At 34.2% G+C, this 19,734-nt stretch overlaps 1 protein-coding gene and 1 long non-coding RNA gene across 5 annotated transcripts in view; one reads left to right on the top strand and one right to left on the bottom strand.

The window, feature by feature from the left end:
* LOC136039929 (WD repeat and SOCS box-containing protein 1-like) overlaps positions 1-9,938 on the top strand; it is a 115,921-nt gene extending 105,983 nt beyond the window's left edge. For all 4 annotated transcript variants that reach the window (XM_065723923.1, XM_065723921.1, XM_065723922.1 and 1 more), the window contains one exon: positions 4,328-9,938. In XM_065723923.1, coding sequence (XP_065579995.1) covers positions 4,328-4,493 — 166 coding nt within the window. In that variant the 3' untranslated portion in view covers positions 4,494-9,938. The remainder of the gene's footprint in view (positions 1-4,327) is intronic.
* Positions 1-19,734, bottom strand: part of LOC136039931 (uncharacterized) — a 41,832-nt gene that overhangs the window by 11,740 nt on the left and 10,358 nt on the right. Inside the window, exon 2 of the long non-coding RNA XR_010620594.1 lies at positions 15,920-18,012. This is a non-coding gene — a long non-coding RNA (uncharacterized LOC136039931). The remainder of the gene's footprint in view (positions 1-15,919; positions 18,013-19,734) is intronic.

Genomic DNA, 19,734 nt, shown 5'->3' with positions numbered 1-19,734 from the left:
AAACAAATTTGTAATTTGGTTATTGGTGAAATAGCTCTGCATGACTGAAGATCTACACAGATATTACTTCATTTATTAGCAAGAGTGTAGGAAGTCCATATTGCTTTATTTTATTTTAATTATTCTCTGGTCTTGAGCATCTAATAACTTAATACACCAGAGGTTATCAAATTTCATGGAGTGAGCCTCGGAGGGGGGGGGGAGACAATTGTTCTTAGATATCAGCATTGTACTTATAGGATAGAAAAATATTTGAAATTTGTGTAATAATAGTCCCACCCTGTATAATGTGTTTAATACGGTATATCTATACATCATTTACAGGCAACAACAATCAAAACGCGCAGTTATACACAAAAGGTTTATTGTATAATCGATAAACCATTATTAAATTTATTTTTATTGTCACTGAATATTAAAATTATTTGAATGGGGAGGGAACATATGTCTGGTTGACCAAACTGGGGGGGGGGGGTCTGAACAGTTAGATAATCTCTATATTAAGCCGTTTGCTGAGAGTTAAGGTTTCAATTCCTGGGCAAAATTTCAGTTTCTAACGTCTGAAGTACCCCTCTTTGCTTAAATTACCTATTGGCTCAAGAAAATCCCAAGGGGAGTAATTTTAATACATATCATGTTCTTTTCCTTTCTGAACGAATTATTTTCCAAATTATTCTTGTTATCTCTTTTATAAGTATCAGTACTTTTCGAACGATGCTCTCTGTCACAAAAGGGCAGAATTACATAAACTTTGACTTGGTTCTTTGAGCGGCAGAAATAAATTTTGTTCAATTAGTTAAGCTTTTAAGCTGTAGCATAATAACTAATTTCATATGGCTACTTAATCCAGTTTAATTTTGGATCTTTCGTTTTAGAAAAGCTTTTGTTATGAATATTCAAGCTATAGAAAAAGACATAAAACGAGAAAAAAAGAGAATCAAAGCCCAAAAAGGCACATATAACGAAAACTATTAGATTTTTTTTTTTTTGGGGGGGGGGGTAGGATATTAATCAAGGCGTACCTTATGATTGTCTTCCTACCCCTAGTATGGATCAATGAGAATGATAACTAGGTCTTTATAGATTACTCTGAATGATTCAATGGGTAGCAATTTGTCACTGACATCCTTTATATTTTGACGCTTAACGATTTGACGCTCTCTGTCACAAAATTATCGCTCAGATCGAGCTTTCATGCGATGTTACGACAAAACCTTAAGTAAATCAGAAAAAATCCTTTATATTTACTGTTCTGCCTGAGTGCGTTTCGCTAACTTTTTGAATAAAATGCATTGTTGTGCTAAGATTTCTTGCGCAGGCTTTAGTCGACTAGCTATATCTGCAGAAGCTTATTTACTTCTTATGAGGTAGGAGAGAGGGAAAACCGCTTAACAAAATTCTCATACTACTACTACTAACATCTCGCTGTAGCATTATGCTACAATCCCGGTAGCATTAGGTTCGAATCCCGGTGTACCCAATTCTTCAGTTTGGGACGGGGGTCAGTGGCGTGACTCTGTAAGCTTAGCCAGAGTCGACCCAGCTCTAAGTGGGTACCTGGAGAAATCTGGGGAAGGTAAACAGGAAGGGTGTGCGAAAGCACAGGATGGCTGGCCCCCAACCCCCCATTGCACTTCCTGGCTGAAGGGCCAAGAAACGGAGATCAGCACCGCCGGTACGGACTGTAAAGTCTAATGCCGTATCCTTTACCTTTACCCTTTTACCTTATGCCGCCTGAGCCCAACACTGCAACGCACGCTCCTCGTCCATTCCAATCTGTTCAAAGTCTCTTCACCATCCAAAGAAATTCCAGTTTCCTTAAATTCTTATAAAATACACTTTAATGAATACATGGTATTCAGGTGCTTGACAGCGTAAGTTTTACCGCCTTGCTTATTTCAAGTATTACCGTGCTACACTTATTACCGTCAAGTTTTACCGTAATTTTAAGTGTTACGGTACTTCTTTTTCAAGTATTACAGTCTCGCTTATTTCGTTTACTTATATTCAGATGCTGGAAAGTTTAGGTTTTACCGTCTCGCACAAAATCAATGATTATAAAAGATCAAGTAAATAGAATTGGGAAATGGAGAAGTGGTTATGGATTGGCAAAAAATTTTCAGATGTATAGTGGAAGTTAACCATTCTAATCAGATGTTTTCAGCGGTTCAACGCCCCGCTCTTTACGCTAAAGTTTGACTCTTTCTCTCAACTCTTCTTTTTAAAACAGTAAAACTTTAGCGTAAAGAGCGGGGCGTTGATGAGGAAGCAGCCCCTTTCATATACGAAGTAATTTCTGTTCGTTTTAAGTTTTAATGTCGCTCCTTACTTTCAGTTGAAAAAACTTTTTTTATTTAATTTCTGAACGTTTTTGAATCAATGCATGTTTGGATTTTGGCTCTCCGCAGAGAAATAATTAAAGCGAAATTTGTATATATTTTTTTTTTTTTGGCTAAATGGCTTTCTCGTAATTTTGATCGAATGATTTTGAGAAAAAAAGAGCGGGGGAGGAAGCCTAGTTGTCCTCCAATTTTTTGGTTAATTAAAAGGCAACTAGAACTTTTAAATTTTTACGGATCTTTTTATTAGTAAAAGAAATACGTAACTTATAAATTAGCTTACGTAAAGAACTTTTTATTCTCATGTTTTTTATAACACATATGAGAGGGTTCGCCCCCTCGTCAGTACCTCTCTCTTTACACTAAATCTTAAATTTTGTCCCAATTCATTAAGAATGACCCCTGGATCACGAAAGCCGTAGAATAAATAGTTGACATTACTAAAAATACTTTGGCGTAAAGAGCGAGGTATTAAGAGGAGGTGAGCCCCTCATATGGGTAATAATTTCAGTTCGTTTTAAGTTTTAATGCTGCTCCTTACTTCCAGCTGAAAAAAACTTTTTCGTGTTTATTTTTTCATTTTTTTTTTCATTCTAGTAAATCCTGCGCTCCCTTCATGAAAATTTTCTTCCCCCATGACAAATTCCTCGATGGAAAGTTCCCCTAGGATATCCCCCTCTTCTCAACCCCTCCCCCCAACCAAAAAATCCTCCTGAAAACGCCTGTACACTTCCCAATAACCATTACTATATGTAAGCACTGGTCAAAGTTTGTAACTTGTAGCCCCTCTCACGGGGACTGTGTTAAGATTCTATGACTTTTAGGAGGTGTTTCCCCCTATTTTCCAAAATAACACAAATTTTCTCAGGCTCGTAACTTTTGATGCGTAAGACTAAACTTGATGAAATTTATTTATTTAAAATCAGCATTAAAATGCGAATCTTTTGATGTAGATATTGGTATCAAAATGAGTTTTGGTTTCTGTTGAGCCGGGTCGCTCCTTACTACAGTTCGTTACCACGAACTGTTTGATACAAATAAAATGGAAAACAAAGTAAAAATGTTTAGTATTTAAAATAATAAACTCAAATGGGTAATAATAGTTTCGAGAAGATCTGCTTTTATGTAGTGCTCGAAATTTTGAATATTTACTTTTATATAAAATTTAAAGTACTCAACTGAACCCCTTTTCGCATAACGGTACGACTTTGTGTTATAATTTACCTTTATAGTTATAAAGTTATAACTTTACTGTTATAGCTTGACTTTACGAAGGAACCCTAAATACTAAGGAAGCTTATGTACCCTTGTATCCACCAAAATGAAGTAAAATGTTTAAAATCGAAAAAATTAAATCTGTGGAGATATCTCTGGTATTGCTTAAATGAAAACTTCGATCGTAAAAAATTAGGAAAAACCAGGAATCAAATTCTGGATTAGTTTTGCTTTTGCTGGTAGAAGCGGGTACTAACTTAAAAAAAAAAGAAATGTGGGTGAAAAATGAACTAAAAGTACATGACACTAAGCATCTTGTGAATTTTCTTTGAATGTGTAGTTGTCTTTGGAACCAGCTGATTGTTCGTTTTTTTTCTTATTTTGGAATTAAAAATGTTGACACATTAACTAATTAGTTTATCCTATTTATTTTCGCCATCCAGTGGGGCAATACTGACGAAAATATGATACTGCCCTAAAAACTTCATTATTTTGAAATGACGAAATTAATCTTGAAAAATCGTGGTTATTAGTTATGAGCTGACCTAAGACCGGTCCAAGGGAAAAAATGTTTTCATTTTGATGTCTTTAGTACTTGAAAGTATTGTAGATTTTGTATTTTCATTTGGCAAAAAGAATAAGAAAATTAAGAAATGACAGTCGGTATAGGCCTTGTTGGTTTGAGTTTTAGTATTAATTTCCCGTCGTATTAAAAGTCAGCGAGAAAAAATCTTGCTATATCATTAAGCTCATTATTTCGTTTTCCCTTTCAGGAATTCCGAGTCACGTGTCACTTTTTATCAGGTCCCCCGTGTGGTTGGCACTCTTAAACATCTAGCACGAATGGCAGTCCGTAAACATCTTGAAAGCCCGAATATTGACAATATTCTTCTACCCACCAGACTTACGGAGTACCTTAAATACCATTTGTGGTATTAAACCCGCATTCCCCTTCGATACCGTTTTCAAAGTTTTTTCGTTCTAGTGATAATCGTAAGAAGTATCTTGTATTGTTGAGTGTTGTTCTAATCTTTTGACAGAATCTTGGTACTTAAGAACTCGAAGGAATTTAAATGTCTAATGTTGATCCTAGAGAGTCTTGACTTACTCAGTAAGAGTGCTTTAAAAAGCAAGCTTTCCCTTTTTCTTTTTTTTCTTTTTTTTTATAGAGCTGTCCAGAAGCGTTAAATTCTATTTTTTAGTTTTAGCGCCAGACTGCTTGATGAGCGCCAGAGTGAGAGTGGTTGAAATTGCTAAGCTCTATGTTTTATAAAAATATCTTTAAGGTGGGGTGGGCAAGGCCGTTGGACCTAGTCTATAACGCAAACTTATAAAGAAATATCAAACCGAAGTTTGAGTTTGTTTTGATTTTAATGCAGATATCATCTACTGGACAAAAAATAATCAGAATGTTTTCTATTTGCCTATAATCGGAAGTGTACTTTAAATTGGTTTTGGTCAATTTGTCTTCTAAAAAATTAAAATTAGTATGCCATGGTAAAAAAAACGGATATATTGGGTAATAATCCATATTTTCTGGTAAAGAAATTTCCAGGAAATATCAATGTGACTGTATAAAGTTTCCAGCCGAGTACTTTGATGCTAAATCTAAAAAAAAAATTAAATGAACTTAGCTAGATAGTGTGGTGAAAGGCTCAAGTAATGATTGATGACTCTTTAAGTCAGTGGTTCCCTACTTATTTAGGGCCATGTCCCATCTAGACATTTCTAAAATCTTGATGCCCCCCCCCACCTATGTTATGGAGGACATCAGGATGTCCTCCCCAACGTGATATTTAAATTTTCTTGTTGACAATAATACACTTATTCACCTTATTTGGTACATCAACTGGATTTTTTCTTCAGTTCGTCCTCTAGGCATATTTTATGTTAATGAGAAATATATTTCTTTTGCATAAAACATCTTTTATACGATTATGCATGACATTATTACAATACTATCATACATTTTCTTTCTCTTGAAGTGCATTTGAATGTGACTTTATTCACATAATTTTTTTTTTAGATCAAACTTACATTTAGATCAACATTAGAACACTTGGGAACTGTTTTCATCAGTCTCAGACCTTTAACTATTTATCATTCTTGTTTAGCGAAGTTGACTGCGTCTATTTGAGAAAATATGGCCTAAAATCCATTAATTTTAGTTAATACGAAGTGGAAATATAGCAAAACATACATTTTTAAATTATGACATCAGTTATTTTCGTTAAATTGTGACATTAATTGTTGACATTTTAGTTATTTTTTGGAAAGGTAATGTAATCTAAGAAATTACTAACAATATAAGTCACCCAAATTTTGAGAATTAATTATATATTCAGAAAGCTCAACTTTATTCCTACAATACAATAGTAGTCTTTAGTGGACCATTACACTATCCATATTGTTCCTCAAGAGGGCTTAAATTACAACCATCCGGGTTTTGAAGCCCATTTCAGAACGTCAGCTGTTAACTCAGGCTGATCATTCTTTTGATCGTATTGGTAATAAGTATAACCAATGATAATAATATGGTTGATATAGAGCCACTATAAACCATATAAATTGTATTTATAAATAACATAATGATCAAATTTTTTCCATATCTTTCAGATAATAACCCTTCAAGTTGTTGTTTAAATTTCATGATGCTACTCAGTTTTGATATTAATCTAAAAAAAATTCTACCAATCAATGAGTATAAAGTTTTCAAAATATATGTCAGAGCTGGTATTCATAATCCAATGAAAAACAGTCTACATTTTCAATAGTATTCTTTTTTTAATGCATATATTGGACTTGACCCCAAATTTTGATTTTCCTTGCATATTTTTTTCTACCAAGTTACATCATCCCCCCGTCAGCCTATATTCATTCTGCTTGCGATGTAACATAGGCTTTATGCATCGAACGTTAAAACTTATTAGGTATTTATAGTAAGAGTATTTGATTGAAATTCAATTTATTTCTATTTCGTCATATCAACGACAGAAATTTAGACGAAATAATAAAAAGTAGAAAAGATTGCAATTTTGAAAATTCTTTTAGAGTATTTATTTTTAATTTAAGACGCTGTTAGAATTTTCAGTGTAGAAATTCTGTCTTAGAAGACTATGCGAAAATTGTGGTTTTTCGTTGTAATTGTCTTGAGTAAGGTAAATATAATTGGGAAAGGTTTCGGGAGACTTCCAATTGATAATAAACAAAACGAATTTCTTTTTCTTTCAGGATTAGGAAGAGAGCAAAATTTAATGTCTTAAAATTTCACGCCTTAGAAAGAAAGTTTAGAATTTAAAGCGTGTAATAATTCTCGTGTTAAACACTCTATTTTTATGCTTCTATTCTATTTATTGCTTTTACTATTAAAACGGTTTAGCTTTTTTATTTTGAGTTAGTACTTTCAACTTTTTTCTTGACTATGACCTTCTAATGTTCCTTGTCTGTATTTCCAATCTGATTGGTAATATTCAAACAGTTCTATTTCGAATTCTATTTCCCTTCCACTGTCATAACCCTTCAATACATGTGAGTTATTTGAAATATTCGACATCAATAAGCCACATACTATGACTGACTCTTAACTATGAGAGTCCGTAAGAGCTAACTTGATCAGTCAATTTCTTTTCCCAAGGATTTTATAAGCTGTGTCTTCACTATGGTTTTTTTTTATGTTAAGTCACTTATGCTTTTAAATTTTTGTCTGTAAGGTCCAGTATCAAATGATGCTTTTTGAGGCTCAAAAGGCACGTTAGGCACATTTGAGATGTCTTTTTAAAATGCTTACTTTTACCACGTCTATTACTACAATAGCCAATTGCCTATCCAGGTTTTACATTTCATGCTTTAGAGGTCCTTTAAATGTCAGTATGTAGTCTCGAAACTTAGTATGTAATCTCAAATTTTATATCAGTGTGTCATAGTTTAATTGGTTTATGAGTTCGATTTGTCTGCAACTGTTAGATGGTCAAAATTTCTGGCCTTTTGGAGGGGGCAAGAGTAAGAATGCTAAAAGCCTCAAGCGTCTTTTCTTGAATGTGTTGGTCACATGTTTACCACTATATTCCCGTCTGTATTTCGTATTCTACGGATTCCACCAAGGCGAATATTACATAGACCAATTTTAGATAAATATATAAATAAACTTTAGTCAAAAATACTCTATATGATATTCCTTTTATGGGAATCTTTAATTTTATCTGGTCCTTTTCGAAATTCGCTAATTGAAGCAATGTAGGCTACGCAAGCGTGAGAGGATGGCCCTCAAATGTTAAACTCTATCACCGATTTTTTTTTTTTTTTATTATTATTATTTATCTTCTTATTGCACGGTTAGAGCAATATGGCTAAGTCAAATAATCTTTCACTTGTTTTTTTTTTATCACTTTTTTGCCAATGTTTTTTTTTTTTTTTTTTTTTTTTAACTTTTGGCAACGATGATATTTTTTTTTATTGGAATCACTTACAAGAGCTATGATTATATTCTTATGGATTTCATCTTCTTCATCAATATCTTTATGGGAGCATTTGCCTCGGGTGGGAATTTTTTTTTCTAACTAGTTTTTAATAAACTTTTTCTAGTGATTTTTTATTGTGTTAATGGGTAATTGTAAGTAATTTCTGTTTAAATAATGGGGAACTGTAAGAACTAATTTGTTCTGACATAATTGAAGTTTCTATCCGATGATTCAGTCTGAATTCCCGCTAAAATATTCTTTCAGGGATTATTGATGCTAATTAACGTGTACTCTTCTAACGTGCACTAGGTATTCTATGTACGTATTTAGGTCTATTGGAAATACTTGAAAATGAGAGTATATTTAATACAACACAATTAAGAGATAAGCTGGTTTCCAAAGTTTTTCATATTAAATATAATCCTTTTTAACTGCATGTGGGTTAATTGTATGTATTTTGGTGGTTTAATTTTATCGTATTATGTCGAAAATTGGGATCATTTTTAGAAAAGCATAGAGCGTAGAATAGCAATGAAAAGAAAACTTCCACCCACAAGTTTCATTTCTTCTTCTTTTTTCTCCATTTGCCTTCAGTTTAAAAGATGTATCAGTAAATCAACATTTTTCAAATATAAAAAAATGATAGAAAAGTCGAGCCATCATTGTTATATAATTGAGAATATATATACTAAATATTCATAAAAATAATTTAAACTAAAGTAAATTGTCACATTTTGTTTAAATTTTTTTCTGCTGATTCACTATGAATTTTCAGATTTTTGTTTTATGGCATATTTGAAGCTTTTTCTTCTAAGAGATGGACTCAGCAGTATATGAGCAAAATCCAAGAAATTGATGTACTAGTGTTTGTAACTGAACTATTAAACGCGCATTTCACTCGAACTTACGAAAATTATTAATGTCTTTCAGGGGTAGTACATTGTAAAATTGGACTAACAAGAGGGTTACGAAACACTTATGTTACTTATGAAGTAATTGTGAATTAACGAGTGCTCAAAAGAAAGATATGTATTCAATTAAGAAAAAGTGATGAAAATTAGAAAACATCAAAATTTCTTAGTGACAAAAGTGTCTGACTTGGGAGGCGAAACTTTTGGGTCATATTTAAATGACAATTCTGGAGCTATTGGTTCTTTTCCAGGCTGAAAGCTTGGAAGTAAGGTTCACCCTAAAAGGACTTGAGTCCCGAAACTGAAAGCTCTGTCTAAAGGAACTCTAAATGATCTGCTGGTTGTACTGTATAAATTGTATAAAGCTAAGTATCCACAAGACGCTTTTTTTCTGGTTCAGCTACAAAAACGCCGTTCTGTCAATGAATAAGCCAAATTACAAACCACTGTTGGGTGACAAAATCAACCAAAAGCTTTAAAGGAAGAACAAGAAATTTTGATTTATACTCACTGGGCCAGAAAATTTGGAAATACTTCTTCTAAACATAAGTCCAGTGACCCTTACAGTTGGGCTCATTCGCCCTCTATTAGCTCAAAGAATAATGTCCAGTTTATGTGGCTATTGCTCGAAACAGAATGCAGTAATTCTTAAAACATCATGATTTCAATCGTTAGATTTCCCGCATATTTGTGCGGATAAGACTTTTATCGTAATGTATTGAGTACTTTCTATGCACGTTTCTGATGTAATACTGTCATGTCCTGAGTAACGGAAAGAAGCAAAAATTTTTTTAGCTTTAATACTGTTGTAGTTTATCCTACCAAAATTGTCAGTGTGCATAACCTCAGCAAGGACTTTAAGTTTTATTGAGCAAGGACATGGTGATCAATAGATTTGACCAGGAATCATGTTTTGTTAATATTTTTTATATAATTGATTTGGTCTGTTGATTTAACCCTGTGATTTCTTAATTGTTTGTGATCAATTGTTAGAGGAAATATAGTCTTTAGTCAGGCATAGTCTTTTTCTTTTCATTTAGAAGAACAACTATAATTTAAGTTGGATTTTCTTTTCTTTTATATTTTTTTTTTTTTTTTTGACCAGTGATTGATTGGTGTAATAACTGTTTATTGGTAAGTATTGGCAGTCCCTAACCATTTACTCATATTAAGCTACGAAAACAATTCCGTAATATTATACAATGGGTATCTGAAGCAAGTATTGCTCATTACACAAATACAGGCAATAGATTTATGATCGAGTGCACGCTAATTATTTTTTGTCATGCTTTTCGTCCAGCAGGCTCTGCTGCTAGTAGGACAGAACGCAAGCAAGATATTATAGCATTGGACCATTTTGATACCATCACGAGTTTAATTAATAAAATTATATAATAATTATATAATAATAATGTTTAATCAAGTAATGAGAAACTAGTACTCTTGCTGGTTTATTATTACTTAATTCATTATGATAGTTGTTATTTTATTACTATTTGTACCATATTTTGCTGAAGACGGCTATTAGTCAAATGGCCGAAATATTCGCTTAGGTTGTATTTTAATCACTGTCTTCAAAAACTTCCTCCCAAACTTCTTACATTTTGTTTGACTATCAAAGGCTTATAGGCCAGAAATTTGTATTTTTGGATGAACATACAGAACTTTGAAAACAGATGAAAAGCTTTAAAAACCAGTATAACTACCTAATTCCTACTTTTTTATTGTCGTTATAGCTTCTCCGAATGTCCTTTTAGCTCTATTGATTTAATGAAATTTCTGGGTTTTTTTTTTTTTACAAAATTTTCACAGCTTTCTATTCTTTTCTCTGCTACGATCTGCCACTTTAAAAAAGGAAATGAAACTATTATTTATTTTAGTTATTTATTTCAGTTTTGCCCAGACAATATACAAAAGTTCAAACAAAAACATATTAAAAACGGGCAAAACTTTTTAAGAATACGCTGTTTTTTCTTTATCTTGCTATAGAATCTTACTTACTTTAACATATTTTGTTTCTATTCTACCCTCAAATCCTTAAATTCCTGACAATTGCATATAAAGTACTCTAAGTCATCATTTTCTCCGCACATCGGGCAAAAATACGGACCCTTCCGCGAACTAAACCTCCCCAAATACTTCCTTCTTTCGCCAAAAGGCGTAAAATTACCCCTTATTGAAACAACCCACCTTATATTCTTCTCCTGAAGTCAAACTTTAAAATAATATTTCTCCCCTCATGCCTCCTTCACCTTAGACGCTGCCGCGGTCCGACTAAACTGCCATCACTGGATCTCCTGTTCTTACTGTACAATCTTTACCTCTCTTGCCACAGATCCTACTTCTCCACCTATGTCTTCCCCTTGATTCCACATACCTGACATCCCACAATTATTCAATATTTTCGTTATTTGATTTGACCATGAATCTTTCCTATTATTTTTTGCCATTTCTCTATATGCTGCTTTAACTAATCTAACCTCAGGCAAAGATGTTATCCTTTCCAAAAACAACCATTTTTACTACTCTCTTATTCCTAAGAGTATTTAGGCCTAAATCTCTTCTTATTACTAGACTATTAAACTTATCATCTAAACCACACAGTCTCTTAAAGTACCTCTGAGTCCTTTCTAACCCTATTCCTTTCTCAAACTCCTACAATTCCGATCCATAATGTACTACTGAGTTCAACCTTCCCTCAAAAATTCTCTTCTGCAGCTTAATACCTTATAGGCCTAACTCTTTAGTACTATTTCTAAGGAACGTTCCCATTTGTCTATTCCCTATAATCACTACTTCCTTAATATGCCTCTTCCAGTTATCATTAGCCATTAACTTAATCCCTAAATAAATACATTCTTCAAATATTTTTATTTCTTCCCCTCTATAGCTAAATCTTAGCCCCCCTAGTTTTTGCTAATCCTAAACACCATAACTACCGATTTATGTGTACAGCTACATAAAGTTAACCGCTTTTCCTTAAAATACTCTGAAGCTAGGTCTAGAAGTTTTGAAGATTTTCTTACTATCCGCCAGTAGTGCCATTTAATCTGCAAATATTAATAAAATCATGTTAGTTGTAAACAACTTGACACTTGGTGTCAAATACGCGATAGACTGAATAATGAATAATGCCCTGACCAATCACAAGGGAGTTGTCAATGGTCAATCAGATGGCTTCGCTGAATCACTGACGTGCATAGATTTTGCAAACGATGTTGCCTTTTGAAAACACAGCTGAAGGCTTACAAGACACGTTTGATCTTGTCTCCAAGACTTTGAAACTCATCAGGCTTACTATAAACAGCTCAAAGACTAAAAAGATGGCCGTCAATCAATCTGTTCCATATCAAATCATACTGGACAACAAACCAATTGAAAACGTCGACGAATTCAAGTACCTCGGATTCAATTTAATACCAGGTGGTGGAACTGGTAAAGACATTTCTGTCGGGATATCAAAAGCTTAGGGACTCTTTACCAGTCTGAAAAATGCGCTTTGGGCCAGACGAGAGATTTCAACAAGGAACAAAGTCAGAGTCTACATAGCATCCATATGAATTTTGCTACTGTATGCCTGCAGGACATGGCCGCTAAGGGCTGTAGAGGCTAAAGCCTAGACGCGTTCAATCACCACTCAAGATTAGCAAATGGTCTAGAATTTCTAACGGCGAAGTAAGAATTCACTTTGGCTAGACTGAAGAGCTATCCTCTACCATTAAAAGACCTCGCATGAAACTTCTTGGCCACCCCTTAAGCCAACCAAAAGGTACGACCTGTCGAGACGTCAAGCCAGCACTCTCCTGGAGACGATATCGGGAAGGACACATGAAAAATATCTGACAAAAATTCAAGGTGGACGTTGGGCCATGGGGAAATTTCCATAGGCGTGGTAGGAGATAGGACAGAGGCTGACTGAAGATCACTGGGGAAACCGCAACCGACATATCAAAGCGATTGTCGGACGTTATTCCAAGTCCATTGATGCCCGGCAATACACTTTCTCTTTTGGTTCCTGCTGAAATAAACTAAGTATTGTTAAGACTCTTTCTTAGAGTTTTAGTTTCTATTGAGCTGCATCATTCCTTACTTATAGTTTGTTACGACGAACTGTTTGAAACAGGATTATCTTCGTGGTAAGGATTGATTCTGATTTTGGATGAACCCAATTCAACCAAACGAGGTGAAAAAATAAATTTTTCATATCAAGAACCATGCTTTATGTCCTGCAGTTCTATGGTCTACGGAGACCAATTCTTCTACCTGATTCAGTTCTCTTCCATAAATTCTTTTTCGGCTCCGTTTTTCGAAGACTTCCATTTTATTATTAATGATATCTGGTAGATTTGAATTTTAATATTCCAAAATTTGCTCAGTATTTGGAAGTTTGCTTGGATCTTGGTTCAGACACAAATTTAAAAACATTATTACTTAAACCAAAACCGTCAACTGAACAGCTACTTGGAAGTTGAGAAATAACACTAGAAATCTCAGTGTCACTGAATGGGGAAAGGAAAAATTACTTTTCTGCTAAAGGAAAACTACTTACTCTGCTCTGGGGCGGAATGAGAACCGAAGGAAGAGTGGCGAAACACGAATTGAGGGCGTTCGCTGAAAATTTTTTATCCACAATAGATCCATCAGCTTTCCTGTTATGACAAGGGAGGCTATTCGAGTTTCAGGTGGGAAAGAGCTTCACAAACTACAATCCAAACCTTTCGCAAGTTCCCCTTACACTCGTCAATTCGACGCGAAAAATAGAAATTTTTGCTCCACGTTCTAAAGTAGTGTGAACATTTTTATGATGTTTATATTTCAAAAGATCATTCTATGTCTTATTTTCACATGCAGCCTTGAGCAGAGACGCCTTCATATGTATAGCATTGATTAGACCTCTAGAAATCCATGGGCATTTGGGTGTAGAATTCCTTAGCCTCTTCCTAAGAGGAAAATGCTTAACCAACAGAGCTCCAAAACGACAAAAAAATAAACTCATTGCACATTTATCATATTACAATTAAAATCTCTCAAAACCCAAATAAGTTTTTTAGAGAATGTCGCCACACCAGAAAGCTGATCAAGCAAATTGCAGAACAGACGTGTTGGAAAAAGGAGGAGTTAAAATAAACGATTCATTGATTAAGTTTAGATGGGAAGTGCAAGCAGAAAAATCATGGGTTCCAATAAAATGTCCGCACGCAATTTCAGCCAACATAATCAGAGTCGAGCCAATGGGCCGTAACACCTATGTAGCTTTTGTGAAGTATGCTCCAAATGTAAGCAGTGGTTCAAAGATGGTCAGTTTCATGATATAGTTCTATACAAGTAAAGAGCTATACAGACCAAAAGAAATAAATTCCTGTAATTCAAAAGTAACGATCAGGAATTACTATTAAAGAACAAATAAAACCCAAGACGAATAGAAATTAAAATAAACGATCCTAGTAGACATGAAGATAACTGGGACTAATATAGATGAATGAATAAAAATCTAAAAACGAGTAAAAATTAATTGAAAATTCAAGTCTAACTTCAACGAACAAAAATACTACAGACAGGAGTTTGGCTATCGCTCCCTTCCCTAATTATAAAATTCTAAAGTAAATTCTTTACTGAAAATGAATTATATTGCAAATATTTTCTTTTATTTTTAAAACATTAAAAAATAACATTGAGTTAGTTTCATTACGTATTAAATATTAGGTTTATTTTTATTCGTTCTTTCAAGTCATCTTGATTATTTTAGCAATTTATCTTTAATTGGCATCGATGTTTTGAAAAACAAAATCACAGTTTTCTAGATATATATAGTTTTCAATAAACCGCAAATGAAGCAATAAGCTTTAGATTTTTGTGGTTAGGGGAGGAGGAAGGGGCATTATCCAAACTTATTTTTGTTATAATTTTTGTTCACCTTAAGTTTGACTTAAATGTTCAGTTTATTTTTCTCTCATTTTAAGATTTATTTATTCATCTATTTTAGTACCTATTATCTTTATGTTTGCTAATATCATTTAGTTTAATTTCTGTTCGTTTTTTATTTTATTTATTTTTAATGATATTTTCTGATCGTCAGAGCATGGGTTGGCAGCCCGTGGCCCGTGATCCGCATGTGGTCCGTGAGGTTTCCTGGTGTGGCCCGCAAGATTCTCGTTGCAACGCACCTGACGGACCGTATCACGCACCATACCAATACACAACGGAGTGAAAGGGGTCACCGTCCATCTTTCTGATAGCATACCAGACAAATTATATTGGTATGTTTCAATTTTGTTTTCGCGTAAACCAACCTCAAAGTTTTGGAAATACCTTTAAAGAACATTTGCCTTTTGATTTTTTTTTTTTTTTTTTTTGTTTAGTAAAATTTAGTGCTGGCGGTACCAAATGAAAGCCTAATTATCTCGTCATGTTATCGGGCCATCTTGTGGCAAACTATTCAGAAGCAAAATTATAACACTTTATCTTGAAGATGGGTGGCATCTAGTATATAGTGTGACAGGAAGAAATAGTACACACTGGGATGTGTATGACACCCAACTGCAATCGAGGGTAGTTTCTTTCTTCTAATGATAATCTTCACCAAAAGGGCTTAAGTACATTGAGGTTGTCAAAGGAGCATAAATACAATTTCTCAGGAACAGAATATGGTATTAAATTTCAACTTTCAGGGAAATTAGAGGGGGAGTAAAACTAAATCAAAACGTACAATACATATCCAAATTGTGAAAAGGGCGTATGTGCAATATACACTGAAATTTCCAGAGCACTTTATTGGGGATATTGAACTAAATCAAAAGACACCTTGTCAATTCAAGTTCGTCGTAAGGGTATATTAGAACATCTTTGGACAGACAAAGGCATCAAGTTGAAAATTCAGGACCTATTGAGGGGGATTTATAACTAAATATGGATGTTAAAATGGCCTTTCTGCAACATATGTACTTATGCAATTAGTACTACTGCTATTGTGGCTTTTTCAAGCTGTGACTGTTTTTACCTGTTTGAATTTGTGGCAACTTGCTACTGCAAATACTTGTAACTTGGATTGATTGCGACTGAAACCCAAGCTATTTGTAATTACAATTTTCAGCGCATGTAACTTCGACTGCATCAGCTACTTTTCCGTATCAAACAACAAGACAATCCTCTAGAACTGGAACAATGCCAAAGAGGCAGGGATAGACTGGCTGGGAGGCACCCTAAAAAATGCATTTGCATTGTCCTATATTTTATTTCTTATTTTGCTGATTATTACACCCAAGAGGGCTTCTAAAAGAAAAGAAAGATCGTTGATGAAAAATGGATTTTTAATGAAGCATAGACAAATATACATTTTTTTTTATTGAAGTTAAAAAAAGTTAATAGAAAAGCCTTTGGGTTTAATCTGTCAAAAGAGTATTTCAATAGTAAAGGAATATAACATGAAGCGACGTTACGATACTAAGCACAAAACTAAATGTGACTGTGTGAATCTCGAAAAAACAAAATCATTAACTTGGAATCGTCATTCAAAAATCAGCAGAAAATCTTTAACGTTATGACAGTCAAAAGTAAATGAGCTAAAGTGACAACTACAAAGCGGTAGAAACTATAGCAAAGCATGGTCACCCATTTACCGAGAACGAACTTACATCCACCGCAACGAAGACTTGGGTGCCAACTTGTGAAAACAACTTAAGGACAAAGCACTGTCTTTCACGTCCTTCTCTAGTGCGATGGACGAAAGTACGGAATGGAGGGATAAGGTAAAATTCCTTATATTGCTACAATTGATTGGTGAAAACTTTCATGCATATGGTGTTCGTAACCCAAACACCTGATGTACCGGACAGCAAAATTGTTTGAATATCTTGCTATTTTATTGTAGACTTGTATCGCCCAGCTGCATATTCCATATGCGCTATGCGAAGGTCTAGTAACGTGCGTTTTTAAGAAAAATAAAGACCCGAAATCCTGTAACGCATATAGACCAATTACTGTATGTTTGACGATTGGCAAGCTTCTTGAGAAACTTATTTATGATGAAATTAGCGAAATGTGATCACGGAGACAACAAATTTGGTCTTCGGGAAGGTCTTGGCGTGCAGGATGCCCTTGCAACTCTTTTAGCGATTCTTGGAAGGCATAAAAAAGCGAAAAGTAACCTCTACGTTTGTGCCATTAATATTTCAAAGGCTCTTGACTCCATTCTTCACTCTCAAGCATTTCTATCTCTCTTTGGAAGTGGATTTAATCCACTTATTTCCACATGCCTGTGGCAGTGGTAACAGAACTCCTCAATTTAGATTCGTTGGCAAGGTACTGTTAGTAATCGCATACGTGTGTGCCATGGTGTTAAGCAAGGTTCTGTTCTTAGTCCGGCAATACTTGATAACTATATTAGAGAAGTTACTCGACGGTTTCCACCATACTTAATTGAGCCATATATTGACGCAAGTCACTTGTCTTATGTCGATGACATTCTTCTCTTGGCTGAAAATCTTGGGGTACTCCAAAACGCTATTGATGTTTTTTGCACCAGATTGAAAGAAATCAGTCTTTCCGTTGCTACTTCCACAACAGAGTTTCTTGTCTTTGGAAAGGAAATCGCCTCCAATGATACAATCCAAGTTGGTCCCGCCACAATTTCATCTTCAAGTTCATTTAAGTATTTAGGTCTTTTGCTTTACAACTTCAATTAGATCTACTAGGCTGCTTATAATTGCTTCTTTGAAAGAGAAACTAAAAAAATCTTCTGGTCTTCTCGTCAGGGTAAAGGGCTAGTTTGATAAGAAAACCCTTGGACGACTATATAAGGCGTTTTTTGCACCGCATGTGTTATTTTTGACACCTCTTTGAAAATTTTTCTCTGCATATAATAAAAAGCAAATCAGATTGCCGTAATTTAGGTATTGGAAGCATTTTCTAAGTATCCCCATTTGTCCTTGTAATAGTGACGGTACGGTGTTTTTGAGATTTGCCAGAATATTTAGGAACTGTCACGTAGATTTGCTGACCACTTCAACAGAATCATCGATTTTCCACTGACTTGCCTTCTATCAAGTGCTTAGCGTCGCCAGCTAAGAAAGCTTATGATGTTTAATCCACATTCTAGAGCATAAAGAAGACAATAGATAAAGGGTTGATTCAGACATTTATATATATATATATATATATATATATATATATATATATATATATATATATATATATATATATATATATATATATATATATATATATATATATAGCGCCATGACTAGGTTCAAGAGTAAGCTCTGATGGATATATATTTTTAGAAATATCAATGAAATCCTTACAATTTAAGACCAAAATATCATCTAAATATCTTTTATTATTAGAGAATTTAGAAAAGGAAGTGGCAACCGGTCTGCTTATAATACTTCTCCATTGACCATCAGACAGGGTCAGCAGAAGATTAAGGCAAAAAAAAATAAACTCAGCAGGGTCTACGAAAGGCTTAAGACAAGCCTAGTACACATCTACAATACATAAATGCTCTAGTTGGGCAATTCAACGAATAGAGGCTTTTTAGTAAAGTGTCTGTGCAGGTTGAGAAACTACGGTCCGAGGCAGGGATAGAAAGTACGTTGCCTTAAGACAGCTTCAGACGAAAAGTATCTCAATAATGACAAGACACATACGCGCTGCTTCTCTTGTATCTTTAAACGAGCAGTAGTTTCATATGTCTATATATATTTTTTCTCGGAAAGGGCACTATATTTTTTTCTAAAAATTGGCATGTTAACATTATCTGATGGGAAAAAACGATTTATATTGGTCATGATTTGGGAATTTTCGTTTCCCTCCCAGCGCCCAAAATGTATTTTCTCAAACGTCTGCTAACTGAAATTAGAGACCCAACAACCGGAGACAAAAACTTTCAACGTGAAGGTTGGAAGTTGAGGAAGAATTAATGAATATCAACCATGTCACTTCTATTATTAAACCTTCCGACCTTAGTTAATTTTGTATTGTATTTGACCTCCTATTTGTATGCAGCGATTCTTTAATTAATTAACCATCTTGCAGGTCAACTGAACCTTGAAGGTTGATACAAAGGGTGAACTCTGAAGTGATCTTAGCAAGATATTTAACAAAAATATTATTATTTTGGACTAGACTTTTTACTAAATTAAGTTCACTTTTCCTTTATATAGTTCAGGTGTGCCAATTCACGAATGAATCAGGCAAAAAAATAATATGAATGTCAATACAACTAAATCTAGAAAAATTACACAAAAAGATTTTTCTTACGTCAATCAAAATATGGGGGGGTGCATTTCCGCGGGGGGGGGGATACGTCAGACACCGTCTTTATGTCTAAAATGCATTTCATCCAGCGAAAACCGGTTTTTAAATTGAAATATGGCCTTATATAATAAAAACGTCCCTCGCCCCATTTCGAAGGTAAACTGTGTCTGATATTGCTCACACAGTCTTCTGACAATGACTTTTGCTACTCCAGAGGCTTTGTGCTTTTGTTTTCTCTCTCTTAAAATCGAGCATGTAGAGGGGTGCCTCTAAAACCATCCCTTTCTCGCCCCTGTGAATATATTCATGTTAACTTATATGAAGGTGCCTTTTTTCCTGAGCGTTCCTCCTTATCATTTTCTTTTGTTTGAAATAATACTCATCTAAATTTTTCTTAGCTTTCTTAGCTGCAGAGGAAAAAAAGATGCCTATTGTTTTAGGGGAAAAAAGTGAAAAAAAGTTTTTAAGATGAAAATTTCTATCATTGAAACTTTTAAAAGAACTAATTCAGTTCACAATTAATAGTTTTAACATTATAATTGTGCGTCAAGCTTGAAA

The sequence above is a fragment of the Artemia franciscana genome, chromosome 20 (assembly GCF_032884065.1).
Source record: "Artemia franciscana chromosome 20, ASM3288406v1, whole genome shotgun sequence".
NCBI classification, from domain to species: Eukaryota; Metazoa; Arthropoda; class Branchiopoda; order Anostraca; family Artemiidae; genus Artemia; species Artemia franciscana.
Note: the sequence above shows the minus strand (reverse complement) of the source record. Positions and strands in the feature narration are given on the sequence as shown.